Genomic DNA, 15341 nt, shown 5'->3' with positions numbered 1-15341 from the left:
TTTTTAATATGTTGTTTTGACACCTAACTGAACATATCCCACCATTTTTTTCTTTTCCACCTCAAAATGTCCAGTTTGCCAATTTTACAGTCTCTATCGCCTAGACTAATAGGTACCACCAGGAGGTTTTCCCAGTAGGTATACAGTGGACACAAAGACAATCAAATAAAAAAATTCACAGATATAACGTGTATATATCGCGACCATTATGTCATTTCTTTTGACTTTTTGGCCAATGACGGTCATCTATGTATTTCCGGTTATATTCCGGATGCATAAGCACAGCTTACTTATAGTAAGTAAGCTGTGGTATAAGCACGAGTATAAAGATCTATCTGTAAAAGCTCTTGCCTCGGCTCTTCCTAATAACAATAAAATGAAAGTAAATGCTAGGATATGAAAAACGCGATAAATAATTTTGCGTAACAATTTTATTATCTGCAATAAATGTAACTATTTCATTACTAAACTTGAAACAGTAACAAAACTAGATTAAGTTTCTATTTATACATAATGAAAGAAAAATGAGCGGAAGATTATGACGTAACTCCCAATGGAATGATGGTACACCGGAAAGTTGTCGTCATTCGAAAATGTTGCCAATTTCTCATGCAAATTAAAAGATCGAAAGTTGGCGTCGTAAAAGATGTACGGCTTCGGCGTTCATTCATGCATTCATGGGCGCAAAGTATGCCGATAAACCATAAGTTTTTTCGTGACGGAAAACAGATTATTTCGAAAATATCTCATCAGTTTGGTACTAATCCGTCAACACGACGGCTTCCTTCGGATGCGCCTTTCATGATATGAACATTTAACGGGTCATCATTTCCACCTAAGGCCGCTGTCGTCAATCGTAAATAATACCTACTTAAAAACACATTGCCTAGATGGCAGTAGAAATAAAAGAATGCGCTCATTATTATTTAACAGATCTAGTATGTTTACTTCACGGTGAGAGACTTTGAATTTTATTAGCGCTGACATCATCGCGACTCTGCACAAGGGAAAGCCGAAATTGTTATTTTCGGTCAGAAACAAAACCACCGTTCCAGTCTAATAATGGCAAACTCTTATATAAAATAATAATTACTTCAACGGCAAGCATTAATTTTAACGGTATATTTTATGGCAGGCAGAACAAAAACGACATTGTGAAACGTCGAGCGCCCCAAATGTCAAAAAGAACTGTACTTTTGGAAACTTATTGCCAAATTCACAACACGATAGAAATTTGAAATAATTTACTGATCATAGAAACCACCCAGTTTCATAAATTTCCTAAAGAAATTGATCTATACTAAGTTTATAATATATGCCGGAAATTGTTGCTATATGCGGTCCACCTAATTCAAATTTATCCTCAAAGCCACAAAACTGGACCCGGAAAACCGCAGGAGTGTATCTGGCAAACCACAGAAGTAGAGCCGGACAGAGGAAGCAAACAATAGCAGTACTTTGTAAATTCCACAGCCATGCAAATCACTTGCATATTTTTTCCGTTCTCAAAATCGCAATACGCATTTCTTAACTCGGGATTTATGTTTACATCACCTTCGCAAACCACTGTCGTTCACCCGACGCGACGAGACAATAAAGATTGATGATACTTTGCAGACAGGATCGTCCAAACGGAAACGGTATCTTGTTTCTTTCGACGTGGTCTGTTCTAAACCTGACCCATTACAATTAACACTTCCATGAGCGAACCCGAGATCCTAATCATAGTCGAGTGTCTATCTAATTACGCCAAACACTCTCCGATTCATTATTGAGATTTTAACAGTAAAAGAGACGACAGCGGGACGGAAGAAAAGAAACAGATAAGAACAGCAGAAAGAGATGAGTAACATGAAGAGGTTGTTCTGGAATGTGACGAGGATAGCAACTAAAGACGTACAATTCTGGGACTTTGTAAGAGTATAATGATGTGGTGGGGTTGGTGGAATCATGAATAGAAGAAAAGAACTGAGAGAAAATAAAACAAATATAAATTGTGCACAACTCTTGTGTAGATCAAGCGCATTTTTTAAACCGAAATAGTTTAGTAAATGGTTGGGTTATAAGGTAGTAGCATGCTATCAATGTTTACTTTCTTGGTAAATGATTAATGGGGAGGAGGCTCTTTACACTTGGCATACATTCAAAATCTTCTGACACTCCATTCTCGTCCTGACGTTCCTTTTATGAGTAGTACTCTATTCCTATACTTAGTTGTCAAGGTATTTTCTTCGACTTCACCAATAGATATGTCGATTCATTTTGCCTTCGATAGTTCTTTCCTCCGACAAACCGTTTTTGAGATATTGGCTCTTAAAGGTTTGACATCACCAATGGATATATTTCTTCCAGACGTCCCAATGCCCTTTGTGAGTACCCTCTTCCGACAATCCGTTCTGCAGATATGTGAATATACCCGATCACGATCCCCCTTCGAAGAGGACTATGGTTGGTAGAAATTAATTCCCTTCGTTGAGACCTTTCATAAGAGTACCATGGATGATAAAACCACTTCCACGCCCCCCCCTCCCTCCCCCAAAAGGTTTACTTGGTACCACTCAAGGGGTGCGTATGCAGAATCTAAGACCAATTGGTTGTCGTATGTAAAAGTTATGCACGTTTTACTTTCAAAAACATCTCAGGAAATAATTCATGCCCCCTCTCCCCTAAGGCAGCGAAATTTGACGGTGCGCACCTGCACTTGTTTGGCCTGTCTTTATCGCAGTTTAAGAAAAATTTAGTTTTATGTTTATAAAAATATTATTTACTCACTTCGCTTGTTTTTATCAGATAGTTACTTGTATACGTATTTTTTAGTCACAATCATTGTTCTCAAAACTTTATATGCAATGTTATTTCTGTTGTTTTGAGCAAACACCTAAATAAATAAATAAATGTATAGGCTACCTTACAAAACCAGGTGTCAAATTCTTGACAGAATAGCTTCCTAGCTGAAACCAAAAATTGCCAACATATGTTTTTTTACGCATGCATTTTGTTTGCTTTTATTAAAGGGACTTACCATAGAAATTTCGTTTAAATTGCTTCAGAAACAAGACGTTGCGTTTTGCACGTATGCAACACAATTTTTTGACTTTGACAATTTTTTTCTCCGTTTTTTGATAATATAACCCGGCCCAATTTTTTGTAGGTTGTACACAGGAAAATAAGGTCTTCCAAATAATAGAATAAAAGTTTTAGGTTGCTATTTGAAAAAAAAAAGTTCGATGCCGTTACGGCGCTCCAAAATTTTTTTTCAAAAATCCGGCCGGTTATTTTTCTGTTCGGTATGCCTAAAACATATATACAAAATTTCAACAAAATCCGTCGAGCCGTTTTCTCAGAAAATTGCCAACAAACGTACGTACTACGTACGTACATACAGACGGAAAAAAATTTTATTCTTTAAAAGTTGCTTAAAATGGTCTAAAACGTCGACATTTGATGAAATTTTGAAATGTTCAAAAAACGGCTATCGCAATAGCTACCTAGCACATGCTAGGAAGCTAAAAATCCGAGATGCTAGGACCATTTCCCTAGAGGTAGTTCAACAGGCTCTTCAGAATAGTATAGATAGCTACCTTTGAGTAACAGAACACTATGATCGGTTAACGTCATTACGTAAATGAAAATCTAATTCATTTAGCATGTACTAAATGTTGTTTCACGTTGGTAAATAAAATCCAATCAGGCCGCGGCGAATTAAATTAAGCACATTGTAACTCAAACAAACGCACTCCAACTGTGACACATCCATTACATAATCCTTTATAAATTGTATTCAACGTAATGGAGAGGATGCAACCGAGATGTGAAAAGTGGATAATTAAATTCAGAGCAAACAGGCGAAAAGTCAGTTAAAATCCAGTTTCAATGAAAGTTGCGGTTTCCCCTTTTAGGATATAGTTGAACAGATTTATCCAAAGATTTCTTCATGCATTTCAAGATATTGTGCCCATGCATATTCGGCATATTTTTCCAAACGAATTTCCAAAAGTCGTTCAGGGTGTACATGTACACCGCAGACGAACGGGTCATTTCCAACTATTGCGCAGACTCTCCCACAGCACCAGGTCTCCAGCTGCGGAAAATCAAATCTTTTCCGAAATTTTCTTTTAATTTCCTGTCGCTACAAGTTGTCCAACTATTTCAAACCTTAAATTCTCTGCAAATGTTTGCGCTCGTTAGGGCTCATACGACCTGTGGGCTGTGACCAACGTTCGATCAAATTCGGTCTCACGCTCTCGTTAGAGACGAAAGTGCCAAATAAACATTCGTGAAATACAAAAATAATACCACGATCATATGCTGTTTACACACGGCAAAGGGTGGTGTGCTGCTGCAGCGCGCATTTCTCTTTTTACCCCCGCACGTTAGTAAGGGAGGTATTGCATTGTGGTAAAAAATGACCCCGCACGGAAGTAGACGTTTTGAAACACCAGGAATCCGAAAGATGATGTCGGTCGGTCGGTCTGTCTGTACCACAGAGAAAAGGCAGTTGTTCAGAGTACGCCAAGTGTAAATATGTTAAAAATACGTTGACATTTGATGAAATGTCCAAAAAATGTGATCGCAGTAGCCAACTCGCTTAAGCTAGGAAGCTTAAAAAAACGCACGCGCGATTCCAACCTGCGACATCTACAATCGGAAAGTGGCGGCCTTACCAACTGATCTAATTAGACTGTCCTAATCGTCGCTTATTCCGTTACAAGTGCGACAACTAAGTAATACCATTGTATTTATAAACGAAAATACAATGCTAATACGTATAATAAAAAACCTTACTCATTTTATTCACTGCGAACCTCTTAAATACGCATTAAATGTGTACATTAGTAAATCGACCATGATTTTACTCCCTTGCAAAACATATAGTGCATACCGAGCGATAAGAAGTTACTTCAAAATATCTGATGCTTCATTAATTGTTCAGTTCGAAGGTGCGGCATAAAAATACGCTAAAGCGCGTTGTACATACTGAATTGTACTTCATGAAAGTCGAAGTGAAAGAACTTTCGGGAAATGTTTGAAACGACAGATGCTCTTTACCTACATGTTGCAATTCTATTTCTAGATTTTGCTAATATCATTTTTGAAAAGTTAAAGAAAGCACCTATTGCGCATGCTCTCGGCTACGAGAATTTCAACTTTGGCAAAAACACGCACAGCGCAGACTTTCAACATTTTTTGTACGAGCTTTATAATTTCATTAATGTCAAAAATTGTGTCAATTTCCGGTGTAACCGAATGTAGGTCCTATCACACAATATTTCAGAAATGAAGGGATAAATAATTTTAAGCCCAAAGGATCAGTTGTTCGCACTACTAAAGGATGGTCCTTTTGAATCACCCTGTATGTAAAAGAACCAAAATGCGGTTATACTTTGAGTGTATGTGCAAGTATTTAAACAACCAGTGGAAGGTGTGCAAAATTGTCATACATAGTGATCATGTGTATTCATGTTTGGACTAAATTTATTAATCATAATTACAGCTGTCGTACAATTGATAATCAAAATATTTATTTTTTTGCAGTGGTTCGGATAAGTAATACAATGCACCTTTGTGCAGATGTTTTAAAGAATGATACTACCTCTATCAAACATACTAATTGTTGCACATGGTCAGTTTATTTTTCTAAATTAAACCTTGACAATGTTTAGAGGAAACAATCACGATGAAAATTTCGCTTACGGAACTAATCACAGCGATTGACGAAATTATAAATTGTAAAAACTCACCTGTCTATCTTATCCAATCCCAGAGATTGATGTAAAATTGTTTGTTGTTTATTCATTTCCACAACACATGGCGTTAGCATTTCCAACTCTGCAACAAATGTGTGCGAATAAACAAAAGGTTACAGCGATTTTTCTAATATTTCACAAATCGTGATTGCAATAATTAACTGATGTAATGTTTTTGTTATGTATTTAACATTCGACAATGATCCTATCATGGAACGAGACTACAGTGAAGATCCAAAAAGAGCTGGGTAGTAAAAACAAATGAATTTTAATGGACGTAAGTATTGTTCGTGGGCTTTTGTTTTGAAGGCAGCTTACCTCTCCTATTGAAAGGACGGACCCTGACGGCAACTTTTATTTTATCAGAAGACATTATTATTATTGTTGCGAATTTATAACACGGACACTTCTTAAACAAAACTATACATAGCGCGCTCTTTTAACGAAAGTCTAGATATTTATCCATTTTCGAACATAGTAAATTCGGAACTTAGGGATTAGCTGAATTTTTACATATCACACTTGGCCATTTTATTACTTCTGAATATTGGTACCTGCGCTCTCCACCGTAACGATCATTTACGACGGCGAAATGACTCATGCGCTGCGTACAATTCGGTTGTGGCTAAATGCTTGCCTTGCAAAAACAGTGGCGTAGAGGACGATGCACGCGAAATGTCTTATCTTTAACCAATGAATTTATAACTATCAGAAGCGTGGGTTATATGGCAAGAATTATGATTGGTTTCCAATTGTTTAAATTATTAACTACGGGACAGGTGGTGCCAGGTATGGTGATCATCACCCGCCCCCAGGCCAGTCTGCCCCTGGAAGTGATAGGCTCAGATGCTGGGCTCCGCTGCCAGAAATTCTTTGGAAAGTCGTCTAAGAGCAAATCGAAGGTCTTTCCGAGAGTTCTAGGCCAATTTTTTTAGTGGTTTTCCAACCACGTTTATCCCATGAAATAAAGTTACGAAACCGTATTTTGAATAATTTGGAAAAAGACTTCTCAAAAATTTTTGAAACACACTAAACGTTAATTTGGAGCTTTGTGTATACTTCCGTTAGAGCTTTTCGGGCCCTTTCTAGAGCTTTTAAAGGCGATGCTAAAACTGTGTATATTGTTTACAGAGGTTTCAAGAAGTTTGTTGGTGGAGCTTCCTCACCTTTTGGATTGTTTTTAGAGTAATCTGCTCCTCTTGAGCTTTTACAATTCTGATGTATTTTCGGGAACGCACATAAAGTTCTTTGCAGCTCTAGAAAAAGTCGTTCCTGAAATAGAATAAATAGATTAATTTTTTTTTTTTTGAAAATTATTTCTTTTTATTTTTATAATATAACTTACATGTATTTAATAAAAAAAAAGGTTTCAAGATTTAAGAGAGGAAGAAAATTTCATCTAAAGATATTGTAGAAGGGAAAGTGCCCATAATACTAGCGGCATTGCTATTAATTATTATTATTGTAGATTAATTATCCTGGATATCCAACACAAAAAATCCTTTATCGACTTGATAGCCAAGAACAAAATCTTGCCTTGTGAATTACGCTAAGAGTTGTAAAATTTGCAATACATTTCAAAAGCCACAAATCATACAGTACAGACTAAGCATACATAAAATATTTTATACTGACTAATACCGAAAATGAATCAAAAACTGAAAGGGGGTGGAATAAGAGTGTGTGGGGAAAGTAATAGCGCGAAAGAAAAGGAAAGTAAAAAAACAGGCAGTTGACAGACATTGAACAAACAAAGTTTCAGTTAAAAACCTAAAAAAATGTTTAAAAAATAATTCTAAGTGGTGCGGGACAGGAACCTATATTTCATATGGGTTCTATCCCCTGCTTTTTAGTACTTACCTCATGTGCCCAACGAAATGGTGACCATTTTCGGTAACTGTTTCAAGTATTTGTGACGGCGGCGTTCGTAGTGAGGCGATAGACGAGGCGATGCGCGATACGTGTGAACAGATCTTGAAATTCAAGTCTCGACATCAGGTTGTAGTTCCGGTACCTCAATTTCTAGAAATCGAGCACTGAGTATAGGTATCTTAATTTTACGTAATAGTTTTGTGTATTCATGAATAAACAAATGTAATAGGCTATTTTCTGTTTATTGTATGAGATTAATTGTGTGGCATTGACTTAAGGATGTGGTATCTACATAATAGCCATTGGGTTTTCCCTGAAGTGACCGATTTTTCCGTTCTTTGTATTGTCTGGTGCATTGAAATTTTATTTTTCTAAGCTTGTTTTTTTATTATTCCATTGTGCGAAATACAATTTTTCAAAATATGGTATTAGGTAATCTACCAGTACCACAGTTGATAATATTGAAATACTCAAAAATCATAATGAGCGGGAGCGGTCCTGTGGCGGGCACTTTGTAGTTGATATAGAATTATAGATCAGAGATGGCACCACCTTAACTCTTGCAAATTGACTTTTGTGTCATATAGAAGTTGACATTTATAATTTTGCAGTCATGCTTTTTTCCTATTATTGTAAAGTCGCATTAAGTATCTGTACGTGAAATTTGTAATTACAGCATAAAAAAACAAGTGTCTTCTGTATTTTAGATGTAGCAGTCTAGTTTAATTCATTGTAATGGGTGTCTTGTATTTATGTGTACTATTATTTGGGAATTTTATTTATATTTCGAATGGAGCTGCAACTGACATTGAACTTGATGCAAAAGCCCAAAATACACATAGATTAGATAGTTTAAATTTATTGTCATACACGCTACTTTTGATTTTAACAGTCCTGACGATATGGCTGTTTAAACACAGGCGAGTAAGTTTCTTGCACGAGACCGGACTTGCAGTTATTTACGGTAAGTAAACAGTAAGACTATTCACTACCAATTTGTTAAATTTCAGGCTTAATTGTGGGAGCAATTATTCGATATGCAGGTAGTACAGCGGGATTGTCCAACATGAATGTGTTCCCTAACGATGATAAATACAATGCCAGTTCGCCCCCAGACACATTAACTCTCCACTTTCCCGTCAATGGGCCTTTTAATATCACTACTAACAAGACCTATCAGTACACTTTTCGTAGTGCCATCGATATACAGGATAATGAAATTGAGTTAAAAGCTACATTCGATCCAGAAATATTTTTTAATATAATTTTACCACCCATTATTTTTCATGCTGGATATAGCCTGAAAAGAGTAAGTGTTTTACCATCTGCATGCTTAATAAGCATTTTATGTAGGTAATATAATGCCTTGCAATTTGCCATCAGCATTTTTAACATGAGACATTCAACTTGTGCAGAATTGTTGCAGTCACTCCGATTTTTGTCTTGCAGGGTAAATGTGCCAGTAATGTGACTTATCGTGAAGTAATTTATATTAAAAATTACAATCCACAGATTAGCTATCTAATAGATTAACACTCAGAAACATATTTTGCCAGTAATGGGAAATAAAAATAATTACGCCTAATAAGCATTGAGATTAGTGTATGACTTATCATTAGCTAACATGCGAAGTAGCTTTGGTATGATGGTAGGAATTTGGTATTCCCCATACAAATATGGACATCATATTTTCATATCCCTAGGTAATTAATGGGGGCTTGGGATTTATAATGGTATGCATTACAATAGACCATAAGTTAGCCTATTTTTCACTACTTCAAAAGAAAAGGGGAAAAAAGGGATAATGAAAATAATATGAGCTACGAGGGGTTTACATTCCCCTACAAAACTGTACTGCTTGCAGTGTTGCCAGGTCCGACTAATTAATATCGGTAGACTGCTTCGTCATTTTTCGGTAGATTTCGAAGAATTTCAGTAGATTTGGTTTTAACGGGAATACATAATGCACAATTACTAATTAAAAGGTGGAAATATCCAATTTATCAATTTTATTTAAAAACAGAACAAAACATAACTTAAAATTGCTAAAAAATGAAATAAAACAAACTTTCTAAACGTTAAAAATCCACACATTTTATTTTAGCAAAAGTGCAAACGTATATCAGGGTATTAATAGCAAAGGATGTGACGGTAAGGTAATACAATTACGAACTTGATAAGAGCGGAATGCCAGAAAGGAGGAATGACACGTCTAACTTGCCTGCGGAAGGAAAGTTTGATACTATCAGTTATAAATGAAAATGTACGTAAAAATAAAATTAAATCGTTGACTGACGTGCTAATTTATTTCCGCCGTTTATCTAGGTAATTAAGTGGGCACGTGCCCTTGTGCCCTTTAGGACAAGCCGCCACTAAGATACGATATGGATATGAAAATTAATGTTATTTTTGTTTTTCACCGTGAAGTCTTAAAATTCGGTAGAAATGTATGCAGAATCGGTAGATCGGTAGATTACTGCTGAAGTCGGTAGATCTACCGAAAAATCGGTAGACCTGGCAACACTGACTGCTTGGTTGAAGAAAAGTTAAAAAACAATCATACTGAAAATAAGTAGTGGGGGTCAAAATATAATCAGAAACCCTGTACTTATTTACTTTCGTTACACCTAAGTGTTTTGATCGTATTGTCTCGCATAATATATGCTCGAAAGTATAGCGTCTCTTTCTACAAATGGTTTTCAGGTTTTTTCAGTCCGATCCAGATCCCTGGTTGTGAGTGCTGCATTTTTTTTGTAGTACATCAAATATTTTTGTTTATTTATTTAATTGTGTTTACAGGCTCCACACATTACCCTTCAAGTGCGCGTAAGACTATAGCCCCTCCCTGTTTCAAAAATAAAAACTCAATTTACATAACTATTCGCCTTTTGTGAGCACTGTAAGTTCTGTGGTACTAGTGTGGAGGAAGGGGGGCCGCGAGAGCATAAAGTTTTGACCGTCAAGAAAGTGGAGGGTCGTTTCTGTGGGGATTACAGGTCGAGCCGCCATAAAGCTCAAGTAGAAGAGCTGTCATAAAATATTCGTTTCAAGCAGCGAAAAAATCTAGACAAAGATAGCGCGCATTAAGCCATGGATGATTGCCATGCCAGACATTTTTGCGATAAAATTTTTCTTTTGGAGATCTCTCACGCAAGGAGGAAATTAGGAATTGCAATCGGAAGTTTTTTTGACTTTTCAAAATCGTCGTACTTCTGCTTGCGACCGCTTGACAGCAAATCTAAATTTCAAAAAATTCACAATGTGATTATATTAAAAAAAATCAAAATTCTGCCCTCATCTACAGCCCTTTATTAGCAATGCGTTTAAACCTTCCGCTATTGTTCGTATTTACCGTAATAGTTCTAATTCGCAAGTTATCCCTTGAATTTGAGGGTCACAAAAATTTGAATCACCCGATTTCTGTCTATAATGGTGATCATTGATAATTCTATAGGAGCACAAGCGGTCTGCCAGTTAATGTTAGGCAAATCATAATGAAAAACATTACGCAGTTCTATAAAAAACTCATTCTTTGTTGTATTATGCTTGTCAGAAATTTTAAATTTAGGTTATTGCGTGACCTTTCTTGCCCCTTTTCAATATTAGGACCCAAATCACAATAAAAATAGAGTAGAGAGAGTCAATACCACTACAGTTTGGCGTTTGTAAAATGGCAGTTTCTCATATCAAATCTGTATTTGCCATACAGGACAAGAACATTGTCACTAATTTATGGATTGAAATACTTGGCATATTTACCTTATAATATTAGTTTTAGGATAGAATTCATCAATTTTAAACAGTCGATATAAGAATGTTTATTACCAATTTGAGAATGCCATTTTAATTCAAATTGATTTAAAGTAAAACTGGCATTCTCATTGGCAAGTACAAAATACTAATACAATAATCATGTTGCAGAAATATTTTTTTCGCAATTTGGGTGCTATACTAACATATGCAATAATAGGAACTACTATATCTTCTTTTGTGGTTGGGGCATTGATGTATGGTTGTGTACAATTAATGCCACCACGTATGGCGAATAGTTTTACATTTCTAGACACACTTTACTTCGGTGCTCTCATTTCTTCGACCGATCCGTTAACGATTCTCGCTATATTCCACGATTTACATGTAGATGTCAATTTATACGCTCTTGTTTTTGGTGAAAGCGTCTTAAATGACGCCGTCGCTATTGTACTTAGTGGGTAAGTATTGCGTGATGGTGTTGTACATTGGAATCGATTGTTTGATTGCAGTTCCATTCAAAATTATGGAGAACGCTACCAGTCTGGTACAGGTGGTTTCGAAACGAAAGCCTTTTTCCAAGCCCTCGGAGATTTCTTTTACATATTCATTCTTTCTCTTCTTATTGGCGCACTAATGGGTTGCGTGACAGCATTGATATCCTTTTATTAAGTAACTTTTATTATAGCTATGTATAACAAATATGTCTTCCTTAATTTGGTGCACATGACAAAGTTTACAAGAGTTCGTGATTTCCCCTTACTAGAATCTGCATTGTTCGTCTTAATGTCATATAGTACGTTTCTTATCGCTGAAGCCGCCAATCTGACAGGTAGGTACTTAAATATTGTGATCTGTGTGAACTCTGTTTTTTTAGGGATTGTCGCCGTTTTGTTTTGCGGCATTTGCCAAGCTCATTATACCTACAATAACTTATCGGACGATTCGAGAATGAGAACCAAGCAAATGTTTGAACTGCTCAATTTTTTGGCGGAAAATTTCATATTTTCCTACATAGGAGTCTCCATGTTTACATTTCCCAAACATCATTTTGATCCATTGTTTATATTAGCAGGCTTTGTATCCTTTACAAAAGGCATTTTTTTCTATTTTGGAATTTTATGGATTCTCGATTATCCTGATCTGGAAGAAGTTGCATGGACAAACGAAGTACCCCCATCTGCTGTGTATGTGTGTGGATAATCGAGACGTTATTATTTGGTGACCAGTTTACAGATTTGTATGTACAGTAGGCGCTCGGTAATCCTGCACCCAAATTTGTTCTATGCCAGCTTAGTGGATTTGTATGGGATTTAACGCATTTTTTAACCCTACATCTACTAATGTGGGTAATAAATCCTCCCATAGATTCCTACAGTAAAAGAGTAGGTACAAAAAGTCCGCCATCTTGTCTACGCGACCGACGCGCGCGGGTAATTACTAAGCACTCTACGCAGGTTGGCGTCAACGAAAGCAAAAACACGCGTGGTTTTGCTGTCAATAATAATAATAATAATATTTAATTGCCTAACAGAACAAAAAAATCATTCCAATTACAGGACAATGGTGTGTAATACTACAGACGGCACATCAAAATAACATAAATTAAGCTACCTATACATATATAGAAAAATTGATTCAAAACCTATTAAAAAAACAATCAATTTAATGCAATATAATTAAGAAGGTATCTAATGCAAAATAAATACCATTGGGTGTGCCTACTGTATATAATTGTGTCGATTGCTTTCCTTAACTAGATTTAAGACCTGTGCTGCTATAGGTAGAGCGACGAATATTTATCCGCTTTCATTTTTACTCAATTTAGGTAGGAAACCGAAAATTCCCGGTAATTTTCAGCACATGCTTTTTTTCGCGGGTAAGTCCACAGAAAAACATTTCACTGATCTGATTGGATAATTTTAGGTTTAAGGGGTGCAATGTCCTTCGCATTGGCTATACGTAATACCGTTTCTGAAGCACGTCAAGCGATGCTCACAACTACATCTCTTATTGTTATTATTACTGTAATTATACAAGGTGGAGCCGCCATGAATTTGCTTCGTTGGTTTCAAATACCGTAAGTGACCTTGCTATACTACAATTCAAGCAGAATTTTTTGTTTAGGATTGGCATGGAAGAGGAGACTGAACCTCTTTCGAACCAAGGATCAAGAAGTGTAAGTTTTGCCATCTCTTAAGAACTGATGAGTTTGGTTTTTGCTTAGGGCAACACCACACCGAGGTGTGAGTGGGCTGATTCTACAGGACAAGAAATGCCGAAGCCTAACGAAAAGGCTTTCCTTGCTAGAGCATGGGGATCTTTTGATACTCATTATATGAAGCCGTTATTAACTCATTCGCGACCGACGTTATTGGAAACTTTACCAGTTTGCTGTAACCCGATCGCACGCTTACTAACTACAACCGAGCAGATGACACAAGTGAGAAAATTTACTTGTTAAATTTCAAATTGTTCAGTTTTATACAATGCAGGATGGTCAAAATCGTATCACTAGGGATTCAGATTCGGATCTATGCATTGAAGAGAGCGACTATTTACATAACGACGCGAGGCATTCTAACATGCACAGGGTGGGTAATAAAAATGTTTAATGCATTTGCGCTTCTTCAAACGTTTATGTTTTCTCCAATTTTAATTTTTTGATTTTATTCGTATACAGCCGGTCCATGCCATAAGTGGAAATCAAGTGTAAACAACTAAGTATTTTCGTTGGGAGTTTTAACGTTTCTCTTTATAGAATTGTTGATTTTTTTTTAATATCAAGGTAGGTTTAAGTAAATGAATTGTTAGGGCCATTTTCTGTGTGATTTCGCAAACATACTTTATGTTTCTTTGTATTGTGCCACTTTATTGAACGTTACAATGTTATTAAATGACTGTGTGTGAACCTGGATTGGATTGGAAGTCTGATGTTTCCCGGACAGGTACAGGTACAGCGCATCAATATAGAATGTGTTCCCAAAATACTTCGTTTTAGTAGTCTTCCTGCTTCAGTAAGTCTTGTTGGGTATAATTTTTGCTGGTGACATGCGCTACATCAGATTTCATGTTTAAAAAAAATCTATACGACTTGTAAACACAGTACTGGTAAATAAAATATTTCTGTTCCTTTTTTTATGTCAATCACAACATTGGATTTGAGTTGAATAGAAACATTAGTTAATGCTCACTTTTCTGCCTAAGACACAGTGTATCTAATATTTTTTCGATTATTTCATTACCGTACAGTTCATTGGAGTGAACAATAATTGAAACATAAGGTTAACGTAAGTATCTGCACAGTCAGTAACAAATTTTGAAAAACCCTGTGAAATTAATTTAAGTTAAAATAAGCTTTTGTGACTTGAAGAATAAGTTCGGATTGGAGAATGTCAATGAAAGCAACTTTTTGTGCAATTTTGATTCAGCCTTCGATTTTTAAAGGTGTAATATTATAAGAGCTAAGATGAGGAGTAGTGAGAGGAATCATCCTAGGTGAAAATCTGCAAGTGCAAAATAATCAGATCTTTAAATTATTGCAAATGTCGCCATCTGTACTTAAAGATACTGTTTCTGGAGTCAGATTCAGGCTAGCGTAAAATTTGTTTTCATGTTGTAGTGATGTTTCTCGTAAAGTGCTTTTTTTTACTGTTCTCATTGATCTAAAGCTACTAATCCTAGCAGAATTTGGCATGCAGCTTGGTTTTCTCATTTTACATGTCCCATTTGTGATAATTCTATACTAATTTTTCACTTGCTTTTATAATTTGCGTTGACAGCATTTATGCTGCCCCAAACAAGATATTTTAATTTGTAATCGAGTGGTTCAAGAGTTACGACGATGATTGGCAGTACATACTAACATATCAAAATTCACCTATGATTTAAGTACTGCAATCCAATGTAAACAACTCTGGAATCTTTTGACTGTGATATTTATGTGGCAAAATAAAGTAAATGGTCAAACAA

The 15341-nt window shown here is 36.0% G+C and overlaps 2 protein-coding genes and 1 long non-coding RNA gene across 15 annotated transcripts in view; 1 reads left to right on the top strand and 2 right to left on the bottom strand.

Moving 5' to 3' along the window:
• The window catches only part of LOC116165972 (kinesin-like protein KIF13B), a 51713-nt gene extending 45407 nt beyond the window's left edge, over positions 1-6306 (bottom strand). For 9 of the 11 annotated variants that reach the window (XM_031480752.1, XM_031480754.1, XM_031480756.1 and 6 more), the window contains exons 1-2: positions 6066-6305; positions 5742-5829 (exon numbers count right to left, since the gene is read on the bottom strand). In XM_031480752.1, coding sequence (XP_031336612.1) covers positions 5742-5829; positions 6066-6120 — 143 coding nt within the window. In that variant the 5' untranslated portion in view covers positions 6121-6305. Of the gene's footprint in view, positions 1-5741; positions 5830-6065 lie in introns of all 11 variants that reach the window. The other 2 variants (XM_031480755.1, XM_031480763.1) reach the window with 1 other exon arrangement.
• A 1833-nt stretch (positions 6307-8139) lies between these two features.
• On the top strand, positions 8140-15341 carry LOC116165239 (sodium/hydrogen exchanger 7). 3 transcript variants are annotated; one of them, XM_031479506.1, is made up of 13 exons: positions 8140-8272; positions 8327-8583; positions 8630-8928; positions 11541-11830; positions 11882-12026; positions 12096-12201; positions 12247-12449; positions 13137-13248; positions 13296-13449; positions 13497-13548; positions 13597-13812; positions 13888-13963; positions 14053-15341. In XM_031479506.1, the coding sequence occupies exons 2-12, from the start codon at positions 8355-8357 to the stop codon at positions 13912-13914; spliced, it is 1833 nt and encodes a 610-aa protein (XP_031335366.1). In that variant the 5' UTR covers positions 8140-8272; positions 8327-8354; the 3' UTR covers positions 13915-13963; positions 14053-15341. The 3 variants fall into 3 exon arrangements, with proteins under 3 accessions (XP_031335366.1, XP_031335365.1, XP_031335364.1); XM_031479505.1 differs by having other exon boundaries at positions 13865-13963; XM_031479504.1 differs by having other exon boundaries at positions 13850-13963.
• LOC116165240 lies at positions 9705-9968 on the bottom strand. Its single transcript, XR_004144111.1, has 2 exons — positions 9916-9968; positions 9705-9840 (listed from the first exon to the last, which is right to left on the bottom strand). It is a non-coding gene; the product is annotated as an uncharacterized LOC116165240 (long non-coding RNA).

Source organism: Photinus pyralis, unplaced genomic scaffold (assembly GCF_008802855.1).
Source record: "Photinus pyralis isolate 1611_PpyrPB1 unplaced genomic scaffold, Ppyr1.3 Ppyr1.4_LG3a, whole genome shotgun sequence".
NCBI lineage: Eukaryota > Metazoa > Arthropoda > Insecta > Coleoptera > Lampyridae > Photinus > Photinus pyralis.
Note: the sequence above shows the minus strand (reverse complement) of the source record. Positions and strands in the feature narration are given on the sequence as shown.